The 21,516-nt window shown below is 34.5% G+C and overlaps 2 protein-coding genes across 2 annotated transcripts; one reads left to right on the forward strand and one right to left on the reverse strand.

Moving 5' to 3' along the window:
• The first annotated feature begins 9,688 nt into the window (after positions 1 to 9,688).
• LOC107764108 (multiple C2 domain and transmembrane region protein 6-like) lies at positions 9,689 to 13,317 on the forward strand. Its single transcript, XM_016582635.2, has one exon. The coding sequence runs from the start codon at positions 10,023 to 10,025 to the stop codon at positions 13,098 to 13,100; it is 3,078 nt and encodes a 1,025-aa protein (XP_016438121.2). The 5' UTR covers positions 9,689 to 10,022; the 3' UTR covers positions 13,101 to 13,317.
• Positions 13,318 to 13,390: 73 nt separating this feature from the next.
• Positions 13,391 to 20,283, reverse strand: LOC107764109 (uncharacterized). Its single transcript, XM_016582636.2, has 11 exons — positions 19,992 to 20,283; positions 19,837 to 19,875; positions 18,581 to 18,672; positions 16,583 to 16,832; positions 16,305 to 16,424; positions 16,154 to 16,229; positions 15,716 to 15,924; positions 15,466 to 15,574; positions 15,135 to 15,227; positions 14,656 to 14,816; positions 13,391 to 14,126 (listed from the first exon to the last, which is right to left on the reverse strand). Exons 1-11 carry the CDS (start codon positions 20,163 to 20,165, stop codon positions 13,572 to 13,574), a joined length of 1,878 nt encoding a protein of 625 aa, XP_016438122.1. The 5' UTR covers positions 20,166 to 20,283; the 3' UTR covers positions 13,391 to 13,571.
• Positions 20,284 to 21,516: the final 1,233 nt, after the last annotated feature.

Here is a 21,516-nt window from a genome sequence, read left to right on the forward strand (position 1 = left end):
CTCAAAGGGCAAGGCACTTAATAGGGAGAGCCTCTCGGCTATTCAGGAGACAGTGACAAGGCTTACATCCGAGCTAGAAGCGGCCAAGGAAAGAGAAAGGCTTAGAGATGCTTAATTCCTTAGTATGCAAGCTCATATCAGAACTCTCATTTCTATTGGAGTTTTTCCATTGCCCCGGTCTCGTGAGTCATCGCCAGAGGTTCGACCTTCACGTGATCGTTCCTCCCGTCTTTCCCGTGATCGTTCTTCCCGTCCTCCACAAGACCGTTCTCGATACCATCTTGTAGATAAAATTTTATCAGATGGTGATGATGTTGTAGAAAATACCCATTGACCAATACTTTGATATATTTTAAAATAGACTAATAGAACTAGTTTTGAATTAGATTGAACAATTTTAAACTTGTTGTAATTACTTAGTTTTTGCTTGATTTTGAATTGTGATGTTTAATTGAACTTTGTTAGTTTTAAAGTAATAATTGGATATTTGGTTGGATTTGTGGTGAATTAGGGGCTGTATGTGGTGAATTAGGGATTTTTGATGTGAATTGGGGGTATTGGTATGTTATTTTTATTTGGCAGGTGGTGTAGCTACCAAAACATGCATTTTCTGTCAAAATTAATCCTAGAAAACCGACCGACCTTGGTCGGTAACTAATAAAAAAAATTTAAATTATAAATTACCGATCAATGTTGGTCGGTTAATACACATTGAATTCCCAAAAATTCAACATTACCGACCAACTTTGGCCAGTAAGTTGGCTGCCATGTCCAGATTACCGACCAACGTCGGTCGATATTATTAAATTTTAATTATTTATAAAAAATAAAAAATTCTAATATCGACCAACGTTGGTCGATATATAAAATATTATAGTTTAATTTTTTTCATTACCGACCAAAGTTGGTCGGTAAACAAAAGTAATAAATTTAGAATACCGACCAACGTTGGTCGATAAAATTAAATTATTAAAATAACATTCCGACCAATATTGGTCGGTAATTCAATTAAATTGTCAGATGGTCGTGCAGAGCATACCGACCGAGGTTGGTCGGTAATTTCCGACCGACTTTAGTCGGTATGCTCTTCCGACCTTCAAAATACCGACCACACGTAAATGGTCGCGTTTTGGACGGTTATTGGCATTATCAATCGATTTTGATCGGTTTTTCCGACAGTTTTACGCGAATTTTTAGTGATGTTTAAGAATGAATGAGTACTTACCATTCCATCACAACTGTCGTTGGTGTGATTACGACATTTAGATAAGCCGTGGAAGAACACATATTTGACAGTTGCAAAACAGAAAGTATTGGGAATAAAGTGGGAGAATTAATTTCTGCAATATGTTGCCAATATATTCCCTCCCCCCTACAATAAAATATAATATGCGAAATCGATATTCTATATATAGCCGCCTTTTAAAATAATAACAAAAAAAATATATTTTTTGTATATTAATATATAATATGCATATTTTATACATAATAAGTATATATTTTTTATAATTATTTTCGGTCTACTGGCCAAATGTACTAAAAGCCCAATAAATATAAAGAATTCGCATAACAACTGGGTTCAGGTCATTAAGAACAAGCCACAAAGAACTTATTTTAAAATATTTTTTGAAATTTTCTCCCATTTTTAAGAAGAAAAAAAGGGAAAAAAGAAAATAAAAAGAAGGAAAACAGGCAATGAGACAATGCACATGAATGGTGAATATTTTAATGTCTCATAAAGTTCAGAGTTCAGACAGGGATCAGAACAGACATATCATTGTTGTAGAATAAAGAATAAGAGACTTGTATAAGCCAGCTGTGTATTTCCCTAATCTTTGCTGTTGTGTTGATTATTTAATCAAATGTCCATATTGTTTTCTTCCAATATAAATAAATATGTATGAATGTCATTTTCAAATAGTCCTCCTTGAACCATGTCTTAAGCACATGGGATTACGAAATTAACCCTACCAATTAATGACTTTTCATCTTCTAAAACAAATTTATGTAATTGAAGGGGGAGAAAATTCTCACCTAATTTTCATTCACAGGCAGAATCAGAATTTGAAGTTTATGGGTTACACCGAACTTATAGCTGATCATAGTTACTGGATTCGTAATTAAATATTTATATATATATTTAATAAATTTTCTAATATAAATACAAAGTCTAAACAAAAGTTACTAAATTTATCCGAATTCGTAACTGATACTCTCCCTTCAACAACAACAACAACATACCTGATGTGGCCCCCACAAATGAGGTTCGAGGAAGATAATGTGTACGCATACCTTACCTCTACCTTGTGAAGGTAAATAGACTGTTTTCGATAGACTCTCGGCTCAGGAAAGTCTGATACTCTCCCTTCCTAGTTCCTATGTGTAATCTATACTATATTAAAAGCACGAAGGCACTTAGCGTAATGTCGTTTGCCTTTTTAACCCTTTAAAAATAGAGTTCACACTAGACAAAATAGTCATTTAATTATATTTTTAGGTATTTTAAATCTACTATGTGTTGTTTACCAAACCCTTCCTTGTTTGAACTATGCACAAAATCATGATATTTAAACTTTAAAATCTATTCGGATTTTATCACTTCAATTAAATATAAACGTAGAATAAACACATAAAATCTATCACTAACATAAATATCTCAACTTTTATGCAAGTTACTTTACATATATAATCAATTGACGATGGAATAATCATTAAAAGGTAACGAATACTTACGTAGGCCTACTTATATGATTAAATAAGAAAGCATATATAAATATTCTAGCTATATATATATATAGGAGTCCAAAAATAAAAATACACTCGTGTACAAATTGAAAATAGGAACATATAGCATATGTATAGAAAAATATCATACTTCTTTAGATAGAGTTTCTTATTTTATTGAGTAATTAAATTAATAAGATCGGTAATTATTATTTCTAAAAACTTATATCTTTTTCTTTTTTTTTTCTTTTACGATAACTCGAACATAATTTTTAATATAAAATTTATGTAATTCTTTTATAATTTTCTACTCATTAACACGAAGTATACGCGTACCCTAAAGACTAATTAAAAATGATGTTCTCTCTTATTTCTTTTAAACGAAAATATTATATTTAGTGGGTCCCTTCCTTTGTGTAGGGCTGAAGTAGTTCTGTTTACTTGATCAGGCTTTGAATACAAGAGTAGAAGTGTAGAATAGGTAGGAAAGTTCTATTTCTTGTCATTTTTGCATAGAAGTTGTGCTCTACTTCAGATACTGTGACAATATTGTGTTCTTTATCAAAAAAAATTTGGGATTTTTAATAATTTAGACCACACCTGTGACCAATCTAAAGTTAAAGAAAAATGGGTATCCACTTCTCTTTAGAAAGACAGATAGCACCAATTTTAGATTCTGATTTTATTCGAATAAATTTATAGCCTTCTTGTCTTTTCTACTTTACTAATGGGAAAAAGAGAAGTGAACAAAGGGCAGCTTACGAAACATTTCACATTCAAGCAGAGTTTGGGGTAGGGTTGCATTTTAAGGGTGTTATATAACTTATACTAATACTAGTATTTGTGACTGTTTTCACGACTCGAACCCGTGACCACAAAGATAACTTTATTGTTGCTTCAATCTTCCCTTCAATGAATGAACAACCGTACTAAATGAATTACTGTTCAATTATCACTTCACTCTTGTAGAAAACAATCTAAAAATTATCAATTTAATTTTTTAGATTATGTTGATGTTTTATAGTAAAGTACTTGTCTTCATTTTTTAGTTTTTCTAAATGTTGTGCTTTCCATAGATGAAAAGTTATGATACAATTTGTATTTATTTTTTTAAATTGAACTGCCACAAGCGAGTTTTTCTTCGTTGTTTCAAGTAGAATATTCGTAATTTTTACATTTACTTATGTAATTTCAAATATGCTTTCAGCGCAAATTATTCTTTATCATTTATCCCAATCATCCTTTTACAACATGATGTGTCCATAAACTGCAAATGCCCCAATAAAGCAGTTAAATTAAACATGTTTCACATTTTAAAATAAATAAATAACAAAAAAGAAAGCAATAAAGTCACCATTCTTTCTCTTAATGATGAAATGAAAGGGAGAAATAAATCAATTAAGAGGTGTGGTGGAATAGTCGTAATCCTTTCACCTTTAATCAAAAGTCTTAGTTTCAAGTTTTGAAAATAAATAACTTCTTAATAGGGAGCGGTTTGCCTTCCCATCATGAATCTGGATTAGTCTGATCAATGAATTCTGAATAATCAATTTCGAATACCGAATGATTAAAAAAAAAAAAGAACGGAAAAGATAGAAATACAACTTAAGTGAATAAGGGGATTAATTGGGTACAAGTTAAGGTGAACATTCCGGCAGTTCGAATTTGATTACAAATTTCGATTGAATTTTCGATTTTCAAATTGAAAAAATGACAATCCAAATTCAATCCAAAAAAGTTTCTGGATCAATTTTTTGAAGTTCGATTTCAGATTAATCGGTCTGGATATTTCAGATTTATGATTTTGAGTCTCTAAGTTGAGCTTCTTCTTCTTCTTACAAAATAAATATCCAAATGATGTATGCATGTTAAATTGCTTTAATAATTTCTCATTCTTACTGCAGTCATCCAAACAAAGTATTCATCCAAATAATAAAATAATTATCAAGGAAATACAACAGAGACATCAATAAGGCAGATATGAACGAACAATAGTAAAATTAAGTTCAGATAGAAAGTATTTTAATAGTTACTTACCATCAATATTGAATATATGAGCTAATGTCTAATGGATAGTGTATTAGACTTATAGTATTGAGCATACGGATAATGGATTAATGTCTATCCAAAAATTCAAAGTACCAAATCCAACATTCAATCCAAAATCCAAAACTTTTAGAAATTAAATCAGAATTCCACTCCATAATCCGAAAATCCAAACAAAAATTTTAAAAAATTAAATATCGATTTAAATTTCGGATTTGTCGGAACTATGCCCAACCCCTAATTACAAGTACATTGAACAATAAGTGCACGCGTGATTGGGTAATTCATGTCACTACTTCATTGTCCTTTTGAATGAGAAGGACTTTAAAGAGAAGATACTCTTTTATCCACATATATTGTTCCATTAGGAGATGGAACCTTTAAAAAAGTTAGTGTGGGGGTGGGGATATATATGGATCTTTGATTATTTATTTTTTGGGTAAAAGGTTATGGATCTGCTTATAATAATGCAATCGAATATAAAGTGAATGATAAAAGGCAAGAGGTAAGAGGATCTATGATTTAATGTACAATGTACAACCCTACAACTTAAATGCAATCCGCTACACAAAATATATTCTGTATTCATGCGGGGTTAGCAAAAATAATATGCACGTAGAAGTATGATATAGACAACCTACCTTAATACAAATATAAATGATTGTTTCATTGATTTGAACCCGTAACTTATAGGCACATAACTACAGTGTACCATTATTTTATTTATTCATTCTTCTTTTTTGCAGACTCCAACTCAAAACTTCACATCAAAGGTATCTATCTCTGAAAAAGGGAAATTTTAGTTATTTTTTAGAAACGAATATGCTTCATACGTTTTATTTTTTGGCTTCAAGAATATGCTTTATACGTAATAAAGAATTTCTGATTCTTTTTGAAAATTAAGAAGTTTCAATGAGGATTCCAGTTCGTTCCCTATATATTTAACAGCTTAAAGAATCCTTGATTGATTCGACCGACTTACTTAATGGTAAGCTTTACACTCAGTTAGATACGAAGATTTAATTAGAATCCAAGCTAAGAGAAGCTCTTAAGTTTTATTGTCATTACTATTCCCTCCCTTCCACTTTAAGTGATTTTTTGACCTTTTTTTTTATGGTCTACAATATTTGATTTTTTCAAACACCAAGAAATAATTAACTTCTTCTTTCCAAAGTTGCTCTCGGAGTAAAGAGCTTAAGAATAGTAATCGTTTACCTGTAACTATTAAATATCCCTACGAAAAATTGATCACATCGGGACGTTTCCGAGGCCAAATCCACTTTGAATTTGATAAATGCATTGCTTGTGAAGTATGTGTGCGTGTATGTCCTATAGATTTACCCGGTGTTGATTGGAAGTTGGAAACTAATATTCGGAAGAAATGATTGCTTAATTACAATATTGATTTTGGAATATGTATATTTTGTGGTAATTGCATTGAGTATTGTCCGACAAATTATTTATCAATGACCAAAGGAATGGGCCAGACCGGGTCATTTCTCAAGAACAATAGTTAAGGGGTCTGATACTACCACTTGGATCTGGAACCTATATGTTGATGCTCACGATTTCGATGTTATATTTTTCAATGAGCAAATTAAGTTTAATATGGTCAATTTCATTGTTAATTAATGTTAAAAGGTGAATTTCTTAATATGTGTAAAAAGAGCCAAAAAATCACTAAAAGTGGACCAAAGGGAGTATTTATTAGTTGGAATTTCGTTTGATGGGCTATATAGTTACAACAACAACAACACACCTAGTACAATCCCATATAGCGGCATCTGGGGAGGGTAGTGTATAGGGCTATTCAAAATCGAACCAGAACCGTTAACTGAACCGAACCGATAACTTATTGGTATCGGATTATCGGGATAATGGATGGTAAACAGATTGATATTTTATAATTAACGGCTTAACGGTTTGGGGACGGATTACTCAATTTTCTTATCGGGTAAACCGTTAACCCATTAAGAATTTTTATATTTTCACTTTTACCCCTATGTATATAAAGTACTATTGAAACCCTAAATGGCTAAATCCCTAATTTCTATTTTCTAATTCTCAATTGTGTGCAGCCACTAGAGGCAGAGAAGTCGTCAGTCTCGTCTCTCTCTTGAAATAAAAACTGAGAAGTCGAAAAATCGAAATCTCAATGATTAATACATATATGTCTGTATGAGTAGTCTTGATGGTATTAAAAATTTGGTTAATACGTGTATGACAGTATGAGTAGTCTTGAAGACTCTTCAATTTAAAAAAATAACGTTTGGTTAGATCTTAGATGATATTAAAATTTTGGTATTGATTGAATGATTGTTCAAAAAATTTCTATTTGGTTTAGCCGATAAGCCGCCCGATAATTATTAATCTGATACCAATCCGCACGTTATCTTATTGGATGGCTAGCGGATTACTACATTTATAATCCGATAACCGTTAAGCCGAACCGTTAAACGTATTATCCGTCCGATCCGTCCGATAAGCACCCCTAATAGTGTATACGCAGACCTTACCCCTACCTTGTACGTCCTATATAATTATTATGTAAAAAAAATTAAAATAAAAGTGTATGTGATATATTATCCCCCATAAACTTTTATTTATTCTACCACACTCAGGGGTGGATGCACTATATAAGCAACTGATTCACGTGAATATAATAGTTTTTGGCACAGATTTTATATAGAATGTATTAAGAAACATAGTAAATATTTATAAATATTTGATTGTAAATTTAGTTATTATTGTATACGTACTAAATTAAGGTTATTAGAAACCCATAATAATGGATCTGTCGCTGATCACACTATTGTTAATATTCCACCTCTTAATCTAAATGATCTCATAATATAAAGTAGTTTAATAAGGTAACTTGAAAATTCTACATGATCACATTAAACAAACATACAAGCACTTATCCTGTTATCCACAATAGGAGAAGTAAAAAAGTCTAAGGGCTATTGAGAAAATAACACTGCTAAAGTTCATGTTTCTTAATAAAGTCTTTTTTCTTCTTTTTCTATTTTCAACCAAAGGTAGACGGTGAGTTAAAAAATCTTTATTGTATACTTGGAGAAAATATTATTTAATGGTAAATAAATTCAATATTACTGCTTTTAATAATACTTTTTATACTGAGGTGGATATTAATGATAATGCTAATAATGGTATCACTAATTGGAATTATTCGAAATTTGTCAAACGTACAAAAGTAACCATGCAATCGTCTTCTTTTACGTCACAAGTCATTAATACGGGCGGAGCTAAATGGGCGAAAGTGGTATATATAAAATTAAAGTGTACCATTTAGATGAGCGGCGAGAGTGAAAACACCAACAAATAGGGGCGGAGTTAGGTGGGCGGAAGCGTTCAGCCGAAATCCTTTTATCAAGAATTATATTGTATATATAAAATTAATTTTTTAATATCGAGAGAATTCTTTTATATATTAGTCTGTTGACTTTTGACTCCTCGTGAATTATTTTAATTCCAAAAAAGCAAAGAATAAACAGAAACCTAAAATTTTTGGTTAATCAACAACCTATGTACTGATAGCTACATTAATTATAGGAAAATGGACGCTCCTAAATAACACCTTTTGAAAGGGAAAGATAATGCTTTTTTCAGCTATAATTACAATGAATTAACCAATTGAGGTGTTCTGTCCCTTTCGCGCTTACTCGCTTGGTGATTTGAGACGTCTAAAAAACTTATTTCTCGGTATTTACGTCAAATTAATAAATAGAGTATATCATAAATATTTTATTCAGTTTACTTTAATTATTATTATTTTTAATTATTTTTATACAAATTAAGAAATTTAACTTTTAACATTCATTAATAATAAACTTGACTCTTTAATTTTTTTATTATTGAAAATATAACTGGTAATCCAAAACTCTTTGGGCAACTTTGAAAAAAAAGAAGTTAAATTACTTTTTGATATCTAAAATAATTAAATATTATGTATCACAAAAAAGGTAAAAAAATTAATTAAAATGGACCAAAGGATATATATTTTATACATAATTTGTAATTAATTATAGTAAAATAATGCATCATTTCGATTTTATTTAATCATGATAAATATTATATCTTCGAGAAAAAATAATATTAAAAACACAAAAGTAATACTTAGAAAACTTCATATAAAATAAGAGACATATAAAACTAGAAGGGTCTCAAAATTTGAGTGTCCCGTAAATCTTATCCTCCGTGGTAGTGCGTTGAGATATAGATGTCACTTTTTGGTACTAGAACATTTCAAGTTCCTTAAATCAATGAATAATCAAATACAGTGAAAAATTATGATCGAAAAAGGTTCTTCTATTTTTTCCTTTTCTTTTTTACTTGAAGTTAGAATAATTAATTTTAGCATAAAATTACTCATAAAATAATATCGTTTTTGCCTGATCTTATAAGAAAATAACAATTGTCGCATAATTAATACAGTATACGGTATTAAATAATACATATATTAAGTTATACAAGAGGTCCAATATATTTCCAATAGGTGGGACATACATTAAGTTATATGAGGATATATTTATTATTTTATATGAGATAGGATATAAAATAAGAAAATATGTATTAATAATGTGTACATTGAACTATTTATAGATAAAAATAATTTTTTCTTTTTGTTAATAAGCAAACGATATCAATAATTTATGTATTACAACCTCCTCTTCTTTAATTACTGCATAACAATTCCTTCCGTATAAATTCCAACCCTACAAAGAGAATTCAGCCTTTCAAATTCCAAATGCGTCTCAACTTCCATTGTAACCCAAAAATGACTACCAAACCAACTAATCCCCCCCCCCCTCCCTCCCCCGCACCCCAAAACCAGGAAAAAGAAATTAACCTTTGGGTGGTATTTTAGGAAACTTTTGCTTTTGTTTCTGTCACTATTTTGAATCTGAAGAGATATACCAGACTTTGACAGGCCCCTACCACTTTCAAGTTTCAACCAAAAAATACTCATCCCCTCCACCAAAATTTCACACTCCCCCCCCCCCTCCCCCAACCAACCCCTCCTCCTCTTCCCTTCTTTTCCAATATCTCTCCCACCGCCTACCATTCTTCTCCATCCCTGTTCTCCTTTTCCTTCAATTCTACTCTTTACACCCCCCTCCCCACCAACTAGGGGACTAAAAAGAACACTTTTTTTTTCCTCTACCGACCAAAATTTGTTGATTATTTTCTACTCTTTAACAAAACCAAAGAAGCAAACTTTATTGGTTTTGATGGCTAAGTTAATAGTAGAAGTTCTTGATGCAAGTGATCTGATGCCTAAAGATGGGCAAGGCTCAGCAAGTCCTTTTGTCGAAGTAGATTTTGATGAGCAACGCCAAAGAACTCAAACTAAAACTAAAGATCTCAACCCACAATGGAACGAAAATCTTGTGTTCAATATCAAGAATCCGAGAGACTTTGAAAACCAGACAATCTCTGTCTATGTTTATAATGACCAAAAACATGGTCACCACAAGAATTTCCTTGGTCGTGTCAGGATTTCTGGTTCTTCTGTTCCTTTTAATGAGTCTGAAGCTTTAGTTCAAAGATACCCTCTTGATAAAAGAGGTATCTTTTCACATATTAAAGGTGATATTGCCTTAAAAATCTTTGCTTTTCTTGGTTCTGCTGATGCTAGTGTTGGTGGTGATAATGGGATTCTGCCGCCGGAGAATTTTCAAACTGAGGAGCAGAATGTGAATACTGGTGAAAATAGAACAACCCCATTTGCTCCATTTCAAGAAATTAACACGACCACCAACAACAACTTTGAAGAACAACAGTATATGAAGGAGACTGAAATCAAGAAGATGAAGAAGAAAAAGGAACCAGAGGTAAGGACTTTTCATTCTATTCCGGCACCGGCACCGGTGTCGGCGGGTCCTCCGCCTCCTCCGGCGGAGAGACCTGTGGTGGTTGAGTCAAGGGCTGATTTTGCAAAGGGTGGTGGACCTATGGCTAGTAATGTAATGCACATGCAAATGCCTGGTGGTCCAAGGCCTGAATTTGGGTTGGTTGAAACTAGGCCACCTTTGGCTGCTAGAATGGGGTATTGGGGTAGAGATAAGACTGCTAGTACTTATGATTTGGTTGAACAAATGCATTTTTTGTATATTAATGTTGTAAAAGCTAGGGATCTTCCTGTTATGGATATATCAGGGAGTCTTGATCCTTATGTTGAGGTGAAAGTTGGGAATTATAAAGGTGTTACAAGGCATTATGAGAAGAATCAATACCCTGTTTGGAACAGTGTTTTTGCCTTCTCAAAAGAAAGATTGCAGTCTAATTTGATTGAAGTTACTGTGAAGGATAAGGATTTTGGGAAGGATGACATTGTTGGAAAAGTTGTGTTTGATATTGTTGAAGTCCCTCTGCGTGTTCCCCCCGATAGTCCTTTAGCGCCGCAGTGGTATAGGTTGGTGAATAAGAAAGGGGAGAAGGTTTCACAAGGTGAAATCATGCTTGCTGTTTGGATGGGAACTCAAGCTGATGAGGCTTTCCCCGAGGCTTGGCATTCTGATGCTCATCTGGCTAGTCAACAAAGTTTGACTAACACACGGTCCAAAGTGTATTTTTCGCCCAAATTGTATTATCTAAGGGTTCATATTATTGAAGCTCAGGATCTTCTGCCATCAGATAGAAGCCGAATGCCTGAGGCTTATGTGAAGTTACAGCTTGGGCATCAGGGTAGGACTACGAAGCCTTCACCGATGAGACACATTAATCCGGTGTGGAATGAGGAGCTTATGTTTGTTGCATCTGAGCCTTTTGAGGAGTATCTGATCATGGATGTTGTGGATAGAGTTGGACCGGGAAAAGATGAAGTGATTGGCAGGGCTATGATATCGGTTAGAAATATTCCTACCAGAGTGGATAACGCTAAGCTACCAGATGCTATATGGTTCAATCTTCTTAAGCCTTCTCATGCAGCAGATGATGATGAGAAGAAGAAAGAAGTGAAGTTCTCTAGCAAGATTCACCTCCGGATTTGGATAGATGCTGGTTACCATGTTCTTGATGAGTCCACACATTTTAGCAGTGATCTTCAACCATCATCGAAGCACTTGAGAAAGGCGAGTATTGGAATTCTTGAATTAGGTATTCTCAGCGCCAAGAATCTGCTGCCGATGAAGGGTAAAGATGGTCGAATGACAGATGCATATTGTGTAGCTAAGTATGGGAACAAATGGGTTCGAACAAGAACACTTATCGACACTCTGGCTCCTCGATGGAACGAGCAGTTCTCTTGGGAAGTGTTTGATCCGTGTACCGTGGTCACCATTGGGGTTTTCGACAATTGCCACATCAATGGTAATCATGAAGCTAGAGATCAGAGAATTGGTAAGGTGAGAGTTAGGTTATCGACTCTGGAAACTGATCGGATCTATACACATTTTTACCCATTGCTGGTTCTTACACCCTCTGGTTTAAGGAAACATGGGGAGCTTCATTTGGCAATAAGGTTCACTTGTACAGCTTGGGTGAACATGGTAGCACAATACGGGAGGCCGTTGCTGCCGAAGATGCATTATGTACAGCCCATTTCTGTTAGGCACATTGATTGGTTGCGGCACCAGGCAATGCAGATAGTGGCTGCAAGATTGGCCAGGGCAGAGCCACCTCTCAGAAGGGAGGTTGTTGAGTATATGCTGGATGTGGATTACCATATGTTCAGCCTCAGAAGAAGCAAAGCTAATTTCTTTCGTATAATGTCACTTCTTTCTGGGATATCAGCAGTTTGTCGATGGTTTGAGGGCATTTGCAATTGGAGAAACCCTTTGACAACTATCCTTGTCCATGTGCTCTTCTTGATATTGGTTTGCTACCCAGAACTCATTTTGCCAACAATTTTCCTCTACCTGTTTGTAATTGGCTTGTGGAACTACAGGTTTAGGCCTAGAGCTCCACCCCACATGGATGCTCGCCTTTCACAAGCTGAAAATGCACACCCGGATGAACTGGATGAAGAATTCGATACATTCCCAACTTCCCGACCTACGGACACGGTGAGAATGAGGTATGATCGGCTGAGGAGCGTGGCCGGGAGGGTGCAAACTGTGGTTGGAGATTTGGCAACACAAGGTGAAAGGGCTCTTGCCATACTAAGCTGGCGGGATCCAAGGGGTACTGCTATATTTATAATCCTTGCATTGATCTGGGCTGTGTTTCTGTATGTTACTCCATTCCAAGTAGTGGCGGTGCTCGCAGGCCTTTACTGGTTGCGCCATCCACGATTCAGGAGCAAGCTGCCATCTGTACCTGTCAACTTCTTCAAGAGATTACCATCCAAGTCTGATATGCTTTTGTGAGATGCTGGTAATGTTTCACCTTATCTATTTATTCAAGTGTAAAATAGAGACATGAGTTCAGTGAATAAGTAGAATAAAGCAGTTTCCTTGCATCCTGTATTATTAGATAACAAGTCATTTTCTTGCTTTTTGGCTGATATTGGAAATCATTCTATGAGGTTGTAGAATATAATTGTTTGTCTCGTTTGGATGTAAAAAAGAAATGCATATTCATAGCTGATAACAAGTGTTCCTCGTTTCCAATTCTCAAATTACTTTCATTGCTAGTCTCAATTAAACTGGTTACAGAAAAAAAAAAAAGCACAGAGAAATTACTATTATTATAGCAAAGTGTATATAGCACATAGTTTACACAAAAGCCATCACACATTAGTCGTCCCTACAACATACCACAATGTCAAACTCTTGCACGATTAAGCGCATTTTACCCTGGTCTCTCTGTATGGCAAAAATCAAGGATACAAAACTGATTTACTTAGATGACAAACTCCTAGATCCAAGATTCAAAAATAGAGCTACTATTGTGAACAAGCTCAATAATACTCCACTAAGAAGAGCTATATCAACAGAACCCCACGCGCTCTGGCGACCTAAATCCTGTATTTGCTTCTTCTCTTTGGACGCTAACCCGGCCAAGTCCATCTTTTTGGAAGAATGATTCTTACGATTCCTTAGAAACCATCCAATTAAGTTTCTGCTACCTTGATCATCTAGCTTCGGTTCATTCTTCAGCAGTGTTGTTTCCTGCATTGGACTTTGACTGCAGCAACTAGTTGTTGCATAAGAAGAACCAGGTTCTTGCTCTTTTGAACAGGCACAAGCTTCTTCTGAATTGGCGCACGGGGAGCACTTTTCATCAACTCTCTCATGTGAACCAACTTCCTTATTGTTTTGGCTGATGATCTCGATCACTTCTCCGAAGACTGACCATCTACCTACGGATGTAATCTTCACCATAGCTGAGGCACCCAGCATGCTTTCTGGACCAATCACCAGCACCTGAATGTATCCCTTAGTGTGACCCACCTAGACAAACCATTGGGGAAAAGAAGAAAGTTACAATGAAGCTATTTGCACCTAACATTACAAAATCATACTATGATGAAAGTCATTCAAGAAATGAAATGCAGCATATTTTTGGCATGGAGTATGAAATGTATATTAGATATGAGCACCCTTCTTTAATTATTCGTGGGGCAACTTACGAATAATTTGGGAATACATTATTAAACTCTCACCAAGTAGGAGTATTAACAACAACAAAAAATCCATGTGAAAGGAAAAAGATAGAGAGGTTGTTTTTGATAGTGTAAAGTGTACACGAAAAATCCTCTGGGAAGGGTTAAGTGTACGCAAATCTTACCCCTACCATGTGAAGGTAGATAGGTTGTTTTTGATAGGAATATTATACTTCAAAATAAAGAAAAAGAAATGAATTCACCAAAAATACAGGAAATATTATCATGTCTCAGCAAACAACTGCATCTAGATTGTGAAGGATTTAGAAGAGTAAAAAATTGCAGTTATCCAGATCACTGGCTTCTATGATGCTTACCAAATGAATTCCATCTGAAGCTATGTCAGTAATCCATATCCTCTCTACTTTGCCTTCCATTCCAGTATATGGAGTAAAGGACTCGAATACAGCAGTTAATTCACGGCTTCGTTGCTTCACCACATTACTAGGAACCTTCTTCATTCTTGCAGCAGGAGTGCCTGACAGAGATTTGTGATACAGACATTAATCCATTAAGCAGGTTATGAAATATCAGTCTTAAGCAATAGCGTGACACTTTGGATACATCTATATAGTTCCAAATTATTGTATATGCTGAAGCACACTTTGCAAGTATAGTTATATCCAGAATGAACTGGCTGAAGAAAAAGCTTGAACATCTCTCGCTTGTGCAATAGCTAGAGCCTTTTTTGCTGTAATTTTCTTCAAACTGGATAAAGAGAAGTAAGAAATCTTTTTCCTTTATTATGCTATATCAAGACAAATACTAACTGCTGAAAAACTGAAAAGCAACATACCAGGCCTAGGGTAGAACTGTGATATATGAACTTGAGCTAACTTGTAGTCCTTAATAAGGTCAACGGTCTGAGCAAAATCTTCATCAGTTTCACCTGCAATGCCAGGGTAAAAGGCATCAAACTGTGTGCAAGATTTTCAGGCAGCAGAATTGATCAAACATCTCCAGGTTTTAACGCTGAACTCTTGATGAAGCTGAACCATTGAAAATATCAAAAAGTTCAGTTGGACAGTCTGAAGGATGTATCATTTCCTTATTCAGAAAGAATCCTCTCTTCTAAAAATCAAGTTATTTGATTTCAAAACTCACTACAGGGATGCGCAGACACATACCAGGAAATCCACAAATAATATCCGTCGCAATCTGCATCCCAGGGACCAATTCCATTAATGTATCCACCACCTTCCTGAACTCACCCACAGTGTATTCACGATTCATTGCCTAAATTTGGTGGACAGAGAAAAAAGATGATAGTTTTATTATGAACAACTAACTCCCTTAGCAATAACATTATAAGGGCTATTTCACATAGGTTGTTCAAAACCAAACAAAGTTAATAAATATTATGTAATTCAAACTTACACTCAAGACTGAATCACTACCCGACTGAACTGGCACATGAAGAAAAGTATACACACATGGATGTCGTAAGACATCAGCTATCTCCTTCAGGTGCTCAAGAATATAAGGAGGGTTGGTCATCCCAATTCGGAGCATTGTACTTCCATCCAAAGGAAGCTCTGCAACTATAGCATTCAATAGGATAGGAAGATTAACTCCAATGTCACGACCTGCAAAATTCAGAAAGACATACCAAGTCTGTTATGCTTGTGCCCTACACTCTAAATATGTCATAACACTATCGCCAACTGCAGCTTGTCTACCGTTCACAGCTTGAGTTTATTGCCAATACTACTCTACTAACCAAATCAAGATAATAAACACTAGAGACAGTAAGCATTAAGGACAAGTTTTAGTATATTTTGGGTTACATATTTTAAGGTAAAAGGGCAAATTTACCATAAGCTCCAGTGTCTTCACTACTCAGCCAGATTTCTCTCACTCCATCAGCAATGACATTTTTGACTCGGCCCACCTAAATTTTGATTCTGAATAAAAAAGCTGGAAAATTCAAAATATACAGTTTTCTGCTCATATAAATGGTACTTACAAGGCTGTCAACTGTGTAACTTCCTAAATGACCACGGGCATGCTTCGTCTTGCAATACGTACAAGCACCTAAACAACCAACATTTATTGGAAGAATCTCAACAAACTTGTTCTTTCGGACCTGTAAGATAACTTCCAAATGGTTTAGATAGAAAATTGAGTTGAATCAATATATCGGAACTGATTGTTATGGTAATAAATCAAGCAGGTCCTACGCGCAAATAAATACAGTTTTTTTTTGGTTTGGTAAATGAATAGAAAATTATTTAGAATCTGCACCTTTGGAAGATCAAGAGCTGGTAATGTCTTCCGGGTTAGAAGCCGAACTTCATGACCTTTCAAAGTCTCTTCCACAACTTCAACCACACGGTCAATCTGCTGAACTCCTACTATACTAACTCCTTCTAGCTCCTTCAGATTACGGCTTCCTTGAGGGACGCAACCTGCTACAACCAATGGCTTTTTCGCACTTCTGCCTTTACTTATAAGAGTATCCATGGCAGATTGACTAGGAGATTTGACTGTGCAGCTGGTATTATATGAGAAGTATTAGCTGAAATTAACTAGCTTTAATACAGAAAGTTCCTTTAGAGAAGCTTGAGCTACATAAGCCAGATGTTACTAGCAGCCCAGCAATAACCTGCTGAGCTTATGCACACAAGCAAAAAACCTACTTGAAAATAATTTGTTTAACTTTTGTGTATAATGCACTAGCATCTTGATTCAAAGTGTTGGAAGCAAGCCTAGGATTCATTAAAACCACAAAACATGAACTAAAATACGTGGATAAGACGCAGTGCATTCATTTGCTTTGACATGAAAAGAATATGACAAAAATCAAACCAAAGACATGGGTAGACCCTATATCCGAGGAAAAACATCAATAACATGATCTTCTTCTTCTTCCTTTTTTTTTATATCGTCACCCTCCAAATCTCTGTCTCAAGGAGTCAACAATTGCATTCTTCTCCCACTTTGCTCCATTTGTGACTCGAACCCCCAACCTCTTGGTTGGAAGTGAATTGCTCTAGCCACTAGAGCAACTTCACTTGTCAACACCAATAACATGACTCGGGTACCAAAAAACTGAGTCAACTCCATCGTTATTAAAAGCGATGGAGCAATGCAAAGAAAGGAGTCATATCTTCTCATGGGTAACGCAAAGCAATGTCAAAGAGGCGTGCACTTCATGCAGTAAAGCACAAAACAATTCGAGCAAGAATTAACGCTTCTTCGTTTTTCTTTTTTTGATAAGGTAAGATTTTATTAGAGAAAACAGTATCAAGCTGATACTGGGAAATTTCAAAAAAAAGGAAGCTACACTTGACTACATCAAATTCCTATATATTCTAGCAAGTCTAGCACATCATGCAGATTAAAGATAGTATTCTATCCTTCCAGGAATACAAGTGATATAGGCAGTTAAATTTCAAATATTCACATACGATAGTAGATTAGGGAAAAAAGAAGAAAAGGAGGATAACAATAGAACCTTTTGTCCTACGTATTGGGAATTCAACTCTCTAATTTTCTTGTCTATTATTAAGGTTTCTATTCTCCAACTCTTTATTTATAGTCTAATTCTTTATTTCTAAGCTGATATTAGGGAAATAAAAAATACACTTGCAAGTAAAACTAATTATAGGATTTTGGAAAAGTTCCTAAAACAATTAAATACGAAAGTTATTGATGTAAATTAATTCCTTTCTATGGATTATAAAAACTAGAAATAAGTTTTTTTAAGTACACATATCTTCCTATGGGTTGATATTTAATTTGAGTTGTTGGGATTATGTTATCATTGCTGTCTATTTTTTAAAATTAGTGAAGTAATATCAACTTTGATGTTATAGAACTAAATTCCCTTTTTTTTTATAAGGTAGAACTAAATTCCCTTTTTTTGGGTAATGGTTGTACCTTTTTTTGGGGAAATTATGTGCTTTATTTCAAGTGTGTGCTTTGTTTTCACTTCTCACTTAAAGCACCGGAAGGCTTGTTGCATTTTGCACTTTTTCTTCTTAAGAGTAAGACCCTAGCCAACTCCTAAAGAAAATTTCCTGACTCTATTGATCCACCAACTTCCAAAAAGGTCGCAACTTTTTACATTTAAATGCAATATCCACATCAAATCAATTCGTTATAATGAGAAAATGCCACCCCTAATTTTAAATTGATAAAAAGATGCAATCTCCAATTAGGTGGTGAGGATGAAATAGATGCAGGGTACCAGAGAAAACAAGAATGCATACTGAAAAAAGAAAAGGAAAAAAGTCTCACGTATTTATCATCCACAGGTCTGCCTCATCAGGGTTATCACTCAGAGCATAACCAAAAGCTGAAAGCTGACCGGCCATATACTCGGAATCACTCTGCCAGAAGAAGCAGGATATAAGATAATCAAAACAAATGCAAAAGGAACTTAAATTCATTTGACAATAGCTGAGCAAAATAGATGCAGGGGTCTTGAGATTGGTGGTTCACATAATGATTGTTTTAACAATGATAGGTAAGTTAATTTAAGTCTTGGACTACTAGAGACAACTTAAGCTAGATTGCTAGCGATTTCTTCTCCATCTTTGGTAGATCAACTTGGTGGGGAAGATATAATAACGCTGAGGAAACCCATTCATTCTATGCAATTTGACCAAGCTTTAGCGGCGAATTACTTGTTCTATGACGTCAAAGACTCAAAGATTTTCTGGTTTTTAATCCAGCCAAAAGTAGAAAGAGAAAACTGACAACTCTCACCCTACTCAAAAATTATATAGAACTTATACTCCTATTTTCTGGTTCCAGCTACCTGTGCTATCTAGCATAGCCAAGATCTGTGATTTAGTACATCAAACTTTCACCAATGCTTTCTAAAACACTCTTTGACTCAACCATCAGTAACGATTTTGAATCATAAGACTATTTTCTGCTAGTTCGTCTGACATTTATTTGCTTACTACAAATACAGTCAATAATTCAGTCAAAAAGAAAAAATACTCCTAGCAGAAAAAGAGAAAGTAAAAAGAAGATCCCACTAAGCTCCTTTCAAACTACCATACTCAAGTTCTACCCTGAGGTGATAAGGTTTTACATAAAACATAAAAAGCCTAACAACAGTGCTAAGGTTCTCTTTTTTTTTTCTTTTTTTTTTTTGTCTGTATATATATTTACATATATATATATATACAACCAGGGACCTCTGGGTTGTCTTTCCTCATCCAAAAAGCAGATCGAAAGTAAATCCCAAGCCTTTCTTGCTAAGAGAATCACAACCAGCAATTTACAACTAGTCTTGCTGAAATTTCAAAGCAAATGTGGAGCTTAATGGATGAAGAGAAGTATGAAAACCATTATAAATATATTGTTAGTCTTCCTGAGCATTTTATTTCCTCACAACAAAAGTGGCCACTTAAATTTTTTTCCTAACTAACAAATCCAAACTCCACAGTAAGTGAAATTTTTGATCAATAATACTCCTAGGAAATATCAGAAAATTCATATTTTTATCAACATGGGAATAATTAAGTGAACAAGCAAATTACCTGGTTATGAGAACATCCAAATGTCTTGATGTAAATAGTCTGTAAAACATTCATATTCAAACAAATAAATTATAATCAAACAAGAATACACAGTACTAGCAACAAAAGCAACTTATGAAAAAAAAGGGGTTCTTCGAAAGGACGAAAAATGTTACCTGAGTGCCAGGTAATTTGGGTGCAGGAGAGTCTTGCACTACTGTTAGCTTATTCTTTACACCGTTCTTTTTCCTTTGCTTTGGATTGACTCCAACGGCCGCCGGAACTGGTAACCGGAAACCTGGAGGCACTCCGGCGCCGGCACCCGCAAGCAAATCTTCAATGTCTTCCATTTGATCGCACAGCAGCGCGTGTGTGTGTGGGAGAGAGATTGGTGTACAAGACGAGAAGCTCAAAGGGTTCGGACGTCACCCTTTTTGGGTTGAACCAAATGTTTTGGGCCCAAGGAAAAACTACTCATACAAAAAAATAAAAATTACCCTACACATCAAACATTTATGATGTATTATCATCGGTAGCTATATTTTTAATAAATTTATTATTCGTACCTATATTTTTAGTAAATTTATCATTCGTAACTATATTTGATGTGTATAAAAAATCATGAAATAAGAGAATAATTATTTTGAATTGAAATAAGATAGCAACAAGCTCTCGTACCTCAGTTGCTTAAAGCGTCCACTTAGTTAGTGGAGGTCTTGAGTTTGACTCTCAACAATAATATTTTATTTTTTTGTATTTATGTATTTTGCTTTAGTTATATTCGTTGCTTGAACAAATACAATCGATACATGGTGTATCCTTTGTATACACCCTTGTATTTCATGTTAGTTACAATTGATACATATTGTGTTCGTTGCAAGAATGAATACAATTATGCGAACAAATACAATTGATACACGTTGTATGCTCAACGAATGGAGTTGACACATGCTGTATTTGTTGCGCATTTGAATACAAGTGATACAAGTTAGTAACAATTAAATAGTAGCTACGAATGGTAATAAAGTAAACTATAGTTACTAGGCTCTAAACAATAGTGGTTTATGAAAATTCCTCATGAAATCCTAAAAACATTACGGAGCGCCTTATTTGGTTACCCCGATTTAGCACGTACCACCTTTTAAAAAAAAAATGGTTTAACACGCTTTTTCTTCTTCTTCGTTGCTGCTTTAGGGTTTCTTCTTCCTCTTAGTTGCAAGATGGGGTTGTTAGATTTGTTATTTTTTTGACAAATTGATAATGGGTTTGAGCTCATTTGGAGTAGATTTGGGTGTTGAAACGCGTGTTGTATTTTTAAAATTCGAAAAATAAGTTTATGTTTTTGGGCAATTTGTACCTCAGTCTAAAAAAGCGTTAAGTGCATGCAAAAATTATTGCATTTTAGGCTAAACAATCTTAACTTCAGCCACAAATTTTTTCAAGTTCAAACGTGCTAAGTTTGAAGTTGAGCCTAAAATGAATAAACTTATAAATTTTATGCAATATGGGAATAACTTCAATAATAACCCAAAACTGGGTATATATGTAAATCTTCCGTTAGAAGTGTTGTATAACTAGCCGAAGAAACAAATATTTATTCAACTGAAAGATATTGGGCTTCAGTAGTTGGGCCTATTGAGTGACTTGTAAAGGTGTAAGCACACTTGCTCTAATAGCCCAGCTCAACTAATAATAAAATCT

The sequence above is a fragment of the Nicotiana tabacum genome, chromosome 4 (assembly GCF_000715075.1).
Source record: "Nicotiana tabacum cultivar K326 chromosome 4, ASM71507v2, whole genome shotgun sequence".
NCBI lineage: Eukaryota > Viridiplantae > Streptophyta > Magnoliopsida > Solanales > Solanaceae > Nicotiana > Nicotiana tabacum.